Here is a 15,000-nt window from a genome sequence, read left to right on the forward strand (position 1 = left end):
TAGTTTAGATTTTGATATATAACAAATATGCAAAGTAATAATAATGTTTTGCTTTTTTTTAAGAAAATGGTTTGTAATTTTTATCATTCATTCATTTTTCTTCAGCTTAGTCCCTCATTTATCAGGGGTCGCCACAGCGGAATGAACTGCCAACTTATCCAGTACATGTTTCCTTTTTTAGGGAGAACAAGCAAACTTTACACAGAAATGCCAACTGGCCCAGCCGGGACTTGAACCAACGACCTTCTTGCTGTGAGGCGACGGTGCTAACCACTGAGACACGGTAGCAACTTTATTACTATACTTGAATTTACTGCCATCCTTGATTTTGTCCTTTTTTTTTGCTTTTGTTTGTTTTTATGTTTATTAAAACCAATAAACAAGTAATTATAAAGAAAAAGTTAAATAAAAATGGTTTGTATTATAGTGTAGATTTATTAATAACTGCAAGCATCACAGATTTAGATTGTTTTTAACTAATAGGAACATTGTGTATTATAATTGTGATTATTTATAATAATATGAGAAACATTATAGCTTATGATTAAATACAAGATTGTGCATAGTTTGATAGATTTTATGATAAGAATAGTATGTAATATAATAGTTTCTTTTTTTATTTAATACATATGCACAGTTTTACATTTTTTTTATAAAAACAGCTTGTATAATAGTGTTGATTTATTATTTAATAACAGCGGGTATTACAGATTTGATTATCTTTATTAAGAACATCATTATAATTACATTATAGCTTTTTATAGCTTTTTTATAGCTTTTTTTTAGAATGGTAAATAATATAAGAGTTTAGCTTTTGTTATATGATAAATACACACAGTAATAATAACGTTTTACATTATATAATATAAATGGCTTTATTATAGAGTAGATTTTTTAATAATAAAAGTATTACAGATTTGGTATCTTTAACTAATAAGAACATTATGTTTTATAATCATGATTATAATAAGAAGAACAGTATTATTATAGCTTTTTCTTAAACAAAAGAGTGTGCATAGTTTTACTGATAAGAATAGCATATAATATAATCGTTTATATTTCAATATAAAATACATATGCAAAGTAATCATAATGTTTTTACCTACAAATGGTTTGTATTATAGTGTAGATTTTGTAATAATAACAACAGTAAGCATTAAACATTAGATTATATTTAAATAACAAGAACGTTATGTATTATAAGTGTAATTATTTATCATAATATATTAGTATTATAATAATATTATAGCTTTAGTATTAAATACAAGAGCATGCATAGCCCTTTTAAAAATAATAATAGTATGCATTATTATTTAAAAAAATTATAATTATTATTATTATTTAAAAATATATTTAAAACAGTATATATAGCATTATCGTTTTGATGCTTTTACCTATTAATTTACTAAATTCATTGATATTTTTTGGAAAGATGAAAATATGAGTTTTTAAAGGATGTTTTAATACAATGCATCTCTACATGGAATAACTGGAATTAGTCAGTAACAACATAAAAGTAAATTAAAAAGTAATTATTTATATTAATTTTAAATCAGTGGGCAACGCAGTGGCGCAGTAGGTAGTGCTGTCGTCTCACTGCAAGAAGGTCACTTGGTCGAACCTCGGCTCAGCTGGCGTTTCTGTGTGGAGTTTGCATGTTCTCCCTGAGTTCGCGTTGGTTTTCTTCAGGTTGCTCCGGTTTCCCCCACAGTCCAAAGACATGTGGTACAGGTGAATTGGGTAGGCTAAATTGTCCATACTGTATGAGTGTGTGTGAATGTGTGTGTGGATGTTTCCCAGAGATGGGCTGCGTAAAAACTTGCTGGATAAGTTGGAGGTTCATTCAGCTGTGGCGACCCTGGATTAATAAAGGGACTAAGCCGACAAGAAAATGAATGAATGAATGAATGAATGAATGAATGAAGTCAAAGCAGCCACCATGTAATACATGATTTTGTGTAAATTGTCAAACAAATGCAATATTTAAATTAACTTTGTCAGTTTAAACTGCTCATTTGTGAATTGATTTAGCTATACAAATATCAAGTTTCCTTTTTCTGTGCTCAATAACCAAGTATTTAATAATTGTATCTAATAATAAAGCATTTGTTTGCATGATCTCACCTTTTTTCACCATCCTGGCAGCCACAGTGTACTGTGCAGAGTCATTGGCCACGCCCTTTCCTGTGCACTGCCACGCCTCCTCTCGGGTGGAGATCATCTGCTTCCTCTCTTCAATGGACATCTGACCCTCACCCTCTTCAAGTTTCTGATCATGCAAACACAGATTTTACAGTTATAGATCACACTCATTCATTTAGAAAACAGAAAACACCAAATGAAGAGACCATGTCATCCGCAATGCATATGGTTTAATCAAAATCAAAATCTTTCACAATAAATTTAAAGATGACTTCACTGTGCATGTTAAAAGCTTTCCACTAAAAATGCAATAATCGTCACTCAAACTGCACTGAAATATGTGCCCAGGGCTACATTTTTGAGAATCGACAAATGTGTATTGTACCATGGAGTGTTGTCTTGCAGTTTTAGTTTCCACAAATCCACTAGAGGGCGTCATGTACATTTTTGACAATCTCAAATACGTTACAGGGGCAACTTTTCGCATTTGTGCCGAAATTCACTGGATGGCACTGCATACATTTCTGTAAATATTAACATCCTTCTTGCATGCATCCGTGAGAGAAGCCGGTTGGCTTGTCGTTGTGCATTTTATATCAGCAAGATATCAACTGACCCACACACCCCATTCCTTAAACCCAACCAATAATGTTTTCAAAAACAACTAGAAGAGAAAAGGCAATGGGTTTTGTTTTTCCTTGTTTCTGAAACCGTCCTTCGCTGAACTCAAACATTGGTCCACCTTCCTAGTCTGGTGGATTTTGTGGTGAGCTACTGCACAAACTCAAGCCGGAAAAGTCATCCATATAGTGGCATGCAGTCAACAGTCCCACCTCGTAGCTTTTGTTTTAATCAAAATGCGGACATATGTACCCACAAGCACATATTTCTTGCTTCTCAAAAATATACTCCAGGGCACATTTTTCCAATGAGCCTGTGTTGCAATTTGCATTTAAATTATATTTATTCCACCAACCCTTTCAATGCATACACTTTCCCTGAGTAAAGCATTTTCAACAATCATTCAGAGGAACTTAAAAAAGTAAATGACACAAACTAATAAAAGAGGTAGAATTATTTATTAACTAAATGAAACCAGACATTTGAACACTGCTGTATTGAGGTAGAAATGCGTCAAGTCCATACCTATTCATATTAATGCATATTACATAATTTTAGTCGGTGTTACTGATTTCTACATTGAATGTTACTGTTACTGATTTTCTAGGTACATTTCCAGAAAATGTACAAAAGGGCTTTAAAAAATAAATTAACTTAAAAATGTAAAAGGTTACAAAAAACCAAAACACATTTTTTGAGATGTTGACAGTCATATATGTGTCTCATGCTGCTATAAATAACATTAGGACACATATATTTCACATATATTTCTCAAAAAAGTAAAAAATTGGTCGTTTATGCGTTATTTCGAGTAAATTCGTTCTTCCAGTTTGAAACTAATTTTTGAAGCTATGTCACGCGATTAGATTATAGCGTGAATCCCAGCATGTTGACTGGATATCTGTACCGGCGGGTTTGAGTATGAAGAATTAATTCATGAGAAAGACTTTATTGTGTATGAGGTGCAACTTCATTAATATGCATGATAGCTTTGAAGACTGTTTTTACCTGTTACAGTGTTCAGACGGCAGAGAGACGCCACTACAATCGAAGTTAGTTTTAATCGAACCAAGACCACCTCATTCAGGTGATCTCGGACCGACTGATTTGGAGCGGATCTGAGCGCAATTGCTGGATTTACATATGCCAAACAAACCGCGCTACTGGCCAAACGAGACAGGTTCCGAAACAAAAGTCTAGGTGTGAAAGCACCCTAAGTTTACAGTATGTCACTGCAATATTATGGGCTGAAAGATCCGCTGTAAAAGCAGCTTTCCGAGTATAAACATCTAAACACCTTAATCAAACCTCCTAGCATCTAATATCTGGTTTGTCACAGGCGGCATGAATGAAATGCTCCAGAATGAAAGTGAAAGTGCCAAACTGCAGTTAAAGTCGACAAATGAATTATTTGGCAAATACTTTGATTACTAATGTCCATGTAAACATAGTCACTGTCTTTCTCCTCTGCATCTGTGAATGTTTTGCCTCTGTAAAAATATGTGCATGCTCAAACCGAAAACCCCCGTTTTGATCTTATTTGATTATTTTATTATAATTTAATTTTTAACCTTAACAATATGTTGTCACATTTCTCCGTTTTTTTTTTTTTTTTTTGTGGGAGACCTTATAATTATGAATATGGTGACATCAATGAATAAAAACATTTTCAAAAAAGCAGCTATTTGCTAGACAAAACTATTTTATTTTAAACCGATCAACATTCAAGACAAACACACACATCTATAAGTGTCCATAAGCAGAAAATGACTTTGAATAATCAGTAAAGCACATATTTCATATAAAACAGAAACGTGTTAGGAATGAAATGGCTCCAAAATGCACACAAGCTCTCTCTTACCTGACCTTGATGCTCGACATATTGGCATTTTGGGGTGGATGGAAGAGGAGGAGGAGAATAGGTGGAAGAAAAGACAGGCTCCTATAGACAGAAAAAAAGGAGGAAACAAAGCAAACAGAAAACAAAAGAGTGAATATGAAAGAGCGAGAAACAATGATTAAAGGGTGAAGTAAGGGAACAGAAAGAATAGAAATGAAGAATGAACGAGGAAAAGATGGTTTTGCTCTTAGACTCATTTGGCAACTAACCCACATGAAAAATACTATAGCAATTTATAGTAAATAATAATAATAATAATTTTTATTTGTATAACACTTTTCCTACATACATGCAACTCAAAGCGCTTTACAAACATGAACATATATTGAGAAGCGGCATCAATATCCGGTAAATACAAATACAAAAATATTAAATAAAATACTACAGTAGAGTATTTTTAAACAATACTATAGTAAAGTACTTGAATTAATATGCCGTGGTAATTACATACTTTCTATAATAACAAAACAACTAAAGTAATAAACAAATTAGCCAATAATATAGCTTTCTACAACTATATGCTATATTATAGTACAAATGCCACAGTTTACTGTAGTAAAAGCTAAAGCGTAGTATATATTATCAGTTTACTACAGTAATATATACAGTACAATACACTTTAGTATGGATCAAAACACTATACTATAAATGACTATAGTATTTTTTCCATTTGATAACATGCACACACCAACATTGGTAGAAACATAAAAAATAATAACCTGAAAGGTAAATATTAACTATATACTTTATACACTAAATATGATTAGAGTGTTTTAATGATAAAATACTGATTTTGTATTTAAACTTCCAAAATGTCATATTTAATTCAATGTTTTATTAACACACCACTATTTACTGTAGTAAATAAATTATAGTAGTATTAAAGTATGGTATTAAAGTAGAGTACAGTATATACTACGGTTACATTTATTAACAAAGAGATGGAAATATGTAAATAAATACAGAATACATTTTACTATAGTAAATTTCAAAAACACTTCATTATTTGTTATAAACTACTAGTACTTGTTTAAATATTTGGGAACAAACACCAACACAAACTAAAATTAAAAAATAATGAAATATAACCAGGGCTTGACATTAACCTTTTTGATCACCAGCCACTGTGGCTAGTAGATTCCCAATGTTACTAGCCACTTAGCATTTTCACTAGCCACTCTTTTGTTGTTTGGAAAATATATTTTATATGAATAAATGTGACTTTGACATGCTAAAATGACTTAATTTAGATGTTGTGTTTTATGTCCACATGACTTCTCATTCATTACACTTCTTGTGTCTGTTGTGTATGAGCTTGCTAACTGTGCATGAGCAAATGGGTTGTGTTGCATTACAATTAGTTTTTATTTCACATGACTTTTTTAGGGCTCAAAATTAAGGATTTATCAAATTTATCTCTGACCACGCCAAAAAGAAATAATTATTTCTTAGCCCTCACATTTTAAATGTGTCAAAACCAGCTAAATATAACTGCATACATGTATTTTTTATTCAGCAAAGATTTTCTTTTTTTTTTTTTTAATTGACATTTAAAAAGATCTATTGTCATGTATCTAAAATATGCTCAGAAATCTGTCCTGGCTAAAGGTCCCAAATCAGCAGTTACTACACATAAATGGTGAGTTAATCTCATATTAAAGCAATGTTAGTGTAAAGGATGATAATTAAACTATATTAACAAAAATAACTGTGAGCAAAAGAAAGCAGGTAAAAACATACCGTGTGTGATAATGAAAGGCTGTTCACGTACACACGGTTAATATTAGGCCTGTTACTAATCTGTTTAAAGAATAATTCAAACGAAAGCAGTGACTGCTGCTGCTTACAAAAGGATATTTATATATTTTTCAATTTTGAGCTCTTGAAAGCAGCAAGACTGTGGGTGCACGATCATCGCTTTTTGTCTTGTCTATTTCAAAGAGAACAGATCGCACCAGTTGTGTTTCCTTTAGGCGCGGTAGCTATGCGCAAGTAAACTGGAACGTGAACAATTTTTAACAGTCGTGCGCATCACATCACCTGTGCTCACGAGTAATGTTTTCTTTTGCTTGCGCGAACCCAGTTATTTTTGTCAGTCGTGCGGCTTCTGGATTCTAAGATCACATTTGCACGCATATTGGGCCATCCCTATTGTCGAACCCTGTTTTAAAAAACAAAAAAAAAATACAGTTTAAAAATTATTTCCAACCAGCCAAAGTGGCTAGTGGGAGCGGCTATCTAACCCAGCAGAGCTGAAATCTACCCGCATTTGGGCAATGTCAAGCCCTGAATGTAACTATAAATATTAACTATACACTCTATACACTTAATATGATTAGTGTGTATTAATAATAAAATACTGATTTAGTATTTCTACTTCCGGAATTTCAGATTAGATTTAATGTTTTATTGAATGTTTCTCTTTAAAAAATTTTTTTGTAGTTGTAAAATATACAACAGCAGCAATTGAGTTTTAGACCACAAGAGCGAAGAGAATATTAAGGGAGATATGCATGTGTGTAAACTTGGATGTAAACCTATTCACTGACAACCAAGATGATTTAAAGTTCGCAGGTGAGTCTGTGTTATTAGTTTAAGGAGTTGTTATTACAACTGGGATTATTACACAGCTCTCTGGAACACTTGATTGGTCAGTTAAGACAACCCGGGTATGTTATTCCCAGACAACAACCGGTTTTGTTTTTTAATGTTTGACACCATCTTGTGACTGAAAAATACTGTACGTATGTTAGTTTATGCTTCATTCAGCTATTTTTGTGATTATTTATTAAAGAATTAATAAACAATTATTTTTATGTTTTGTGGCAAGTAGCCATGTAATAAGCAGGATAAAGAACATCCAGGTGGTTGTTTTGCAGAATAAAGACAACAGCCTGGATGTATTTTATCTCTAACTTAAGGTTACGTGTTCTCTCATTAGTTAAAGAAAAAACTGATCAAGTCCATCTATAACGACAAGATGTTTCCTTCATAACATTAGATTTTGACTTTGAATACGAGTTACAGTTACATGCAGATTCTACTATTCATTAATCTATAATAACATTTTTCCAAACAATTCAGCAGCAGTTTTTAAGAGAAGCAAACTAAAATGCTCTACAATAAGGTAACTTACTGTAATGCTAGACAAAAAAAAACATTGTTTATTCATGTTAGGTTACAGTGGTTTAACTAATTTTAACAGGTACAGCTTCTCATTTTAAAAATAAATACACTGCAAAAAAAATTGCTGGCTTCCACATAAAACATTGATGTTGTCCCAACACAAATCGATTAAATTAACTTAATTGTCCTTACAAATTTAAGTAGATTGAACATAAAACAAATAAACTGTCCCAAAAAAACCCTTGAGAATGGTGTTGATTCAGCTCGTTTTAATTGAGTAGTTTGAACAACCAACAGAAATCATTTTTTGAGTGTAGTAGATCTTGAAATGAAAGATTTTTAAAGGTTATGATAACATTACTGATTGTTAGTTTATCTAACGTGTGCAAAATACCCAAATAAGTAAAAAGTGAGCAGCAAAGCAGGATTAGTGCTTCAAGAAACAGCCAATCAAAATGCAGCTCGCACTAGCAGGTCAGCCAATAAGCTTACAGCTAAAGCCAAACTGGACCATCTCTGATGCTAGTGCTTACCCAGAGCTGCTCAGATGACTTGAACTCACGGGTAAACGTCTCATCCTACACACAGAAGATGCAGCATGAGTGGGTCTAAAATACCAAGACCTAAAAACACTTTTAACCTTTGTACTTGCTGAATCGAGAGTTTCACAATAGCTCAGAAACACAGTAGCTGCTATTTAAAACACTGGAAATTACACAGGGTCTGAAAAGACGAACGCCATGCAATTTACTATAGCGCGCTTGTGAAATGAGTCATCAGATTGAATAAAGTGCAGGCTTTAAAACATTAGGCAGTCAATTCACAGCTCTGCCTGTGAGAGTAAAGGAATGTGTTACTATTCGCAAATCAGAAAAAAAACATCTTATTCACAGATTTGATGAAGTGTAGCTCACCTAAAAATGGACCCTTTTCACAAAGTAAGGCGTGTTTAATCGTCACCATAATCTTAAATCCTTAAAAGGTTTTAATATTTTAATTTAAAACAAACATATGTAGATTTATATGCATTTATGTATTTAGTATATCAAGTAAACAATAAAAATAAATAAATAAATACTGCTTTTGCCAGGTGTTTGTACTGCAGCACTATGAGGGCAGGACAGTAAATTTAACATAGTTCTCTCTTCTGGCTGCCGTTATTAGACACTAATATTTTCCTTTTTCTGAAAGTCTTGATGACACCATCGTGGAGTTTTTTCTTTTATTATTTCAGCAAAAAGGATTTAAAAAATATATATTTGTTGCACTCTCCCATTCACTGCGCTCTAAGTTTACCCAACTATGACGACTTCAGCTACTGAGAAACCCAGAAATGTGAATAGGGCCTATGAAATTTACTACTATTTTCTCTCATATTAAAAGTCCATATGGATTCAATTGAGCTTTTACATATTCTACATGTGCTTCCATTTGGTCAAAACCATCATTCTCATGTCTCCATTTAAATTTAAGTTTAAATGCATCATATTCAACACATTTATGGCCAACTATTGGTGTAAATGACATAAAAGCATGAATCCATTCTGCTTTGTATTACTACGCTTAGTACAGTATTGCTTTTATGCACTTAAATGGATTCATGCCACCTATGAGCTTTATTAAATATATCCAAAATAAAAATACTGATTAATTTGATTTGTAACTCATCCTGATCATGTCTTAGTAATATAATGCAATTTTTGCTTAAACATTTTGTAAAATGCAACACGCAGAAATTTAATAATTAGAAAAACTAAGTAAAATCTCTAAAGGTCTAAATAACATCTGACTGGAACCAAAGATGCAGATAAGAACACATAAAAAATACATAAAAACATAACGCATGGAATTATAAACTATACGCTAATATTCCAGATGAAAACTTTAGGAGACGTACTTTAAAAATACTGATTTTTTCCTGAAATCTAAATACAGTAACCGTTATTGAAATGTTTTATTTTATTATTAATATTAATAGTAAATTATCAGATTTTGAATATATCAAACTAAAAGTGACAAAAAATGGCTCTTTGGTTAAAAAAGGTTATTGACCCCTGCACTATTTATTACTTAACCGTACAGTAAATACAGTAAATGACTTTTATTATGTAAATTACTATTATTATGTTTACACATGTAATATTTCTCCTGAGGCGATTTAAAGCAAAATGCACAATGGCACTCAATCAAACATATCTACTATGATAAGAAACATGGTTACTTACTGAGTTATTAACGCACAGCAATGCTAAATGACGAAAGGACGGACTTTGAAGGAATAAACAATGTGACTGTGAGGAGAGCTCCATTATAGTGCACTGGACAAGTCTGAACAAGTTCCGCCCATGCATGTGTGAGGCAGGCAGTTCTGTACAATAATGTAATTTATCGGCTCAAAGATATCGGCCTAATTTAAACATCAAATCGATAACGATAATCTAAAAAATAGCATTTATCGATGGATTACAATATGGCCGCCGATATATCGTGCATCCCTAATACATCTGTTAGCCCCTGTGTTGACCGTTGCTTGCCCGATCATTCTTAATAAACCTGCGTTTGTATCCTTACTCCCTGTTGTCAGCGTCTACTTAACTTTACAATGAAGATAATACCAGGGTGAACATTTCAGCTAGACATTGATCCAAAACACAGCCAAGGAAACTAAATTTCTCTGAAATGCATTCAAAGAAAATCAAGCTGTAGAATGGCTCAGCCAATCACCTAACTTGAATCCAATAGAAAATACAAATTAAAGATTAGATTTGATAGACGAGACCCACAGAACTACCAATACTTTTACACCCTGTTGAAGTCCGTAAAAAAAAATGACACCCGAACAATTCATGTGACTTCATTCTCCATATGAGAGGCGTCTTTAAGCTGCCGTTTTCAGTAGTTCAGTGTTTTCTACTTCTGTAGTTTTACTGTTATTACACATAATTTTTTCAGATTATTTTTATATTTTGTTTTGATGTTTGTATTGTTTGTGATTTTAACAAAATCTGGTTTAATTTCATGTCTACAGCTCATTTAGAATATATTTCCCAGAAGAAAAAAAAAAGACATGACATGTTGAATGGGAGGATGATCCTCCCCGGGAGGACTTAGGAGCTCGGAGTAGCCTCCCACACTGTATATTATGTCAAAACAAACTTTTATTTTGGATGTGATTAATCGTGATAATTTCCCAGCACTACTAAAAAAATGATGCTTTTCCAGGTTTGATGTTTCTTACCTTTTTCTGCTCCTCCCATATCGGGCCGCTCTTCTCGCTTGCAGACGCTACTTCCTGTATAACTTCCTGTTTCTTATTGATTCTGTTTTTCCAATCTTCCTCTCCGCTTTTCTTCAACATGGCTAACCTGAGAAACAAAACACGTTAGCTACTTCCTTCCATCTTGAAGACATTCACACTGAGAAAAGCCATGCGCTATTACTGTATTTCAAATGTAAAATAAAACTGAGACACTTTATTCCAGGGATCCTGTTTGTTGTAGAAATCACGGATATTATAATGTCGCGGCTCAGTCTCTCTGTCTACACCCATTTGCTTTTGGCCTGCAGGGAATGCTGGGAGTTTGAAAATAGTGCAGTCCGCATTATCAGACTCGCAGAGAGCAGAGATGACCCAGATTCATTTATAAGACAAGACAGAAGGGGAACAGCTCCAGTCATCCAGACATCAGCACACTCTAATGAATCTTTATTATGCAGATAAATGCCTGTTAGTGTGCTTTTAACATGCCGATCATCTGCTGGCTTTTTTTTTTATGAATTATTTTGGTATTATGGCATGGTAATATATTAAATGCATTTGAACTAAATAAATTGATTGTACAAATACATTTCAAGAGTTCACACTTAGCTCATGATTTATCACATAGCTTGTTTGGCGTGCTGTCTCGTGAGAGACCCCTGAGCTCATGGGATCCTCAGGCCCAGGGCTCCCCCCCTTTCATGGGGCGAGGGGAAATTAAGCTGCTGAGGCCGAGGTGAACTTCCTGAGAGTAGGACATTAGAAAAAAAAACATTTAGGCTTATTTTATCTATAATTTAGAGCAGTGGTTTTCAACCCTGTTCCTGGAGATCGACCGTCCTGCAAAGTTCAGCTCCAGCCCTGATCAAACACACCTGAACCAATTAATTAGGGCCTGAACAGCACTTGATGATTACAGGCAGGTGTGTTTGATATGGGTTGCAACTGAAATCTGCAGGAAGGTCGATAATCAGGAACAGGGTTAGTCACGCCTGATTTAGAGCATATTTGGACGGTGAGAGGAAACCGGGGAACCTGGGGGAAACACACGCAGACACGGGGAAAACATGGAAACTCCGCAAAGACATTCCAGATGGCCCAGCAAGGACCCGACGCCATTGGTATTCTTGCTGTGAGGCAAAAGAGCTAGTCACTGGGTCACCATGCCGCCCATTCTAGATAAAGGTGGAAGAAGGGGAGGAGGGGGGTTTCTTCCAGGCGAAGATAGTTGTAGGAAAAAAATGAGCATATATACTGTATAGTGACTTAGGATCCTTTGATTGGAAAATCATGATGAGCTAATGTGGGCTGGCTGGGTCAATCATGAGCACTCCTCTCGAAAGTAGTTTAAAATTAAACTTCACTTATTAAATTAATATTTTAGTCACTGAACATATTTAAAAACAGGTACGTTTGGCTTCAGTATTAAATAAACTATATTGTACTGACCTTATTCTAAAATGCGGTTGTGCGCCTGTTTTCGCAATTGTTTTAGAACTTCCGATTCAGTCGCCTATGGGAGAAATTACTAGGAATAATAAACGGCAGAAAACGGTCAAACTACTTGCTCTACAAACAAATGTTTGCATTACTATACAGACCAAGTAGAATAATATAATAAGAAAATATCAGTTTGCAACATTAAACCGCGAAACAAGCCGTTTTCACTGTCTAAAAATGAATGGAAGTGAATGACACCGGAAGTCTCGAGCCAAAAGGATTGAAATGGCTGCGCCCGCTCGTCGACAAAGAATAAGGTGAATTAAAAATAATTATTTAAAATATAGATATGAGAGGGATGTACTGATATATGCTGAGCACTGTATCTTCAAACATCACAGTTGACCTGAAACTTCAATCAATGCACTTTCAACACACCTTTCTTTGATAGACATTGATGTCATGGCCTCTGGATCTTCCTGCACCTCTGGTTTTGGCTCTTTGGAGACGGCGGCTCCCGACGGGCCGTATTTCCCCACGATCTCCTCTTGAGGCTGAGGCGGGATGAAGCACTGGGGTTTGGGCTGGGTTTGAGGAGGTATTTTGGGCGGAGGAGAAATGTATGCATGTGATTGAGGCGGAAGGAAAGGCTGTGGTTTCGGCTGAGTCTGCGGTGGGACTCTGGTTTGCCGTTGAAGATCGTGATACGCTGGATGGACGTCCGGGTGGAGTGTTTGTGATGGTGTCGGTGGGCTGTAAGGTTGCGTTTGAGGCCGGGTGTAGATTTGAGGGTGCTGCGCTGGTTTGGGTTGGGGTTGTGGAGGAGTGTATGACTGGAGGTGAGAGAGCGAGTGTGTGGTTTGTGATGAACTTCTGGAGGAGGCTGCAGTGCTGCTCAAAGCCCTCACGGGGACACTGGGATCTGGGACATCTGGAGAAACACAGAGAGATCCAGCATGAGAACAAATATACATGTAATATACACATACTCAAGTCTTTTTAAAAGAAGTCTGTTTTATAGGGGACCAATTATGCGCCTTTTTACAATATGTAAAACATATTTTATCCAGGCCCAGATTGGCTAATCGGGAGGACCGGGAGAATTCCCAGTGGGCCGGTCCGTTTTTTGGCCACGAGGGCCGGTGTCCCTAGCTCCAGAATCTGTTGCTCTCAGCAGTCACACTTTTTAAAAATAATTTATTTATTTACTTGACCACAGCTTTCTTTTTTATTATTTTTACAGCTCTACTCTTTTTATCTATTTTTAGCCATTTAATGAGCAGCTGTTGTGGTACAGTGGTTAGCACGTTAGATTATGACGCCGCCAACCCGGGTTCAATCCTCTTTTGAGTAACATTTTTTTTTTCCATTTTTATTGTTAAGACATATAATACTGTAAGGGTTGTTGAACATTTGAAGTTCTAAAACAGCTGTTTTCTCAAAAAAAAAAAAAAAAAAAGACGTGATAGTGTAATTAGAAACTGAATTGGAAATGACCTTATTTTGATATAGTCAGTGGTGAACTGAGGTGGGCCGGTCTAAGGCTTGAAACTCTAGGGCTGAAAAAGAGTCCCACTTTGGCCCTGATTATATCTGATGTCCCTAAAGCGTGTATGTGAAAAATCAGCTCAAAATCCCATACACAAAATATTTTAAACTCTTTGAAACTAATCAATTTAGGCTTTGATATAAAATGTGTATGTTTTACTGTATATAAATGTGGTGATTTGCTGGTTATATTCACACACTGTTGCCTCACAACTGTGTTTAAACCACTTATAAAAGTGATTTTAGCATAAAAGGTATTCTTTAAAAAATTTACTATATTTCTTTCCAGACAGACCAAAAGAAACTAGAAATAATAAAAACGTTTTTGTTGGCACAACTGATAATTAAACATTCTTTAAATCCCTTTATATCCCTACATTTTTTATTTTTTTAAGTTTTTTTGTACTACGAGATTGCACTCATCGTTTTTACCGATTCTATTATTATTTACTTATTATTTAATTATTTACTCAAAAAAATGTATATATATATATAATTAAGTTGAGAAGCATATCAGAATCAGAGTTTTGAAAAGGGGAAGAGATCATGCAAATTGGACATGGCATCTACAAAACACTGGACTAAAATATTTTGTACTCAAAAAAAAGGGTAAAATTATGAACTTACATGACTTGACCTTTTGGATTAATGGAATTTACAATTTATTTTATTTGAAATTAGTTATTAAAACTATTATGTTTAGAAATGTGTTGCAAAAATCTTCTTTCCATTAAACAGAAATTTAGAGGGGAATTAATTAATTAGTTAATTTCATTAATTCTGATGTTAACTGTACAGTATATATCTACTCAAATCTTTCCAAAAAGAGTCTCTTTTAAAGTCCTTTTAAAGGGAACCTATTATGATAATTTTTGCAAGATGCAATATAAGTCTCTTGTGTCCCAGGAGTCTGCATGGCATCTATATTTTGTACTCCGCATATATACTCTCACCCTTCACAAAT

At 34.3% G+C, this 15,000-nt stretch overlaps 1 protein-coding gene across 50 annotated transcripts in view; it reads right to left on the reverse strand.

The window, feature by feature from the left end:
- svilb (supervillin b) overlaps nucleotides 1-15,000 on the reverse strand; it is a 127,114-nt gene that overhangs the window by 32,807 nt on the left and 79,307 nt on the right. For 26 of the 50 annotated variants that reach the window (XM_073930588.1, XM_073930507.1, XM_073930502.1 and 23 more), the window contains 5 exons: nucleotides 12,927-13,419; nucleotides 11,028-11,154; nucleotides 8,323-8,367; nucleotides 4,625-4,705; nucleotides 2,125-2,269 (listed from right to left, as the gene is read on the reverse strand). In XM_073930588.1, coding sequence (XP_073786689.1) covers nucleotides 2,125-2,269; nucleotides 4,625-4,705; nucleotides 8,323-8,367; nucleotides 11,028-11,154; nucleotides 12,927-13,419 — 891 coding nt within the window. The remainder of the gene's footprint in view (nucleotides 1-2,124; nucleotides 2,270-4,624; nucleotides 4,706-8,322; nucleotides 8,368-11,027; nucleotides 11,155-12,926; nucleotides 13,420-15,000) is intronic. The other 24 variants (XM_073930590.1, XM_073930583.1, XM_073930586.1 and 21 more) reach the window with 2 other exon arrangements.

The sequence above is a fragment of the Danio rerio genome, chromosome 2 (assembly GCF_049306965.1).
Source record: "Danio rerio strain Tuebingen ecotype United States chromosome 2, GRCz12tu, whole genome shotgun sequence".
In the NCBI taxonomy this organism is placed as follows: Eukaryota; Metazoa; Chordata; class Actinopteri; order Cypriniformes; family Danionidae; genus Danio; species Danio rerio.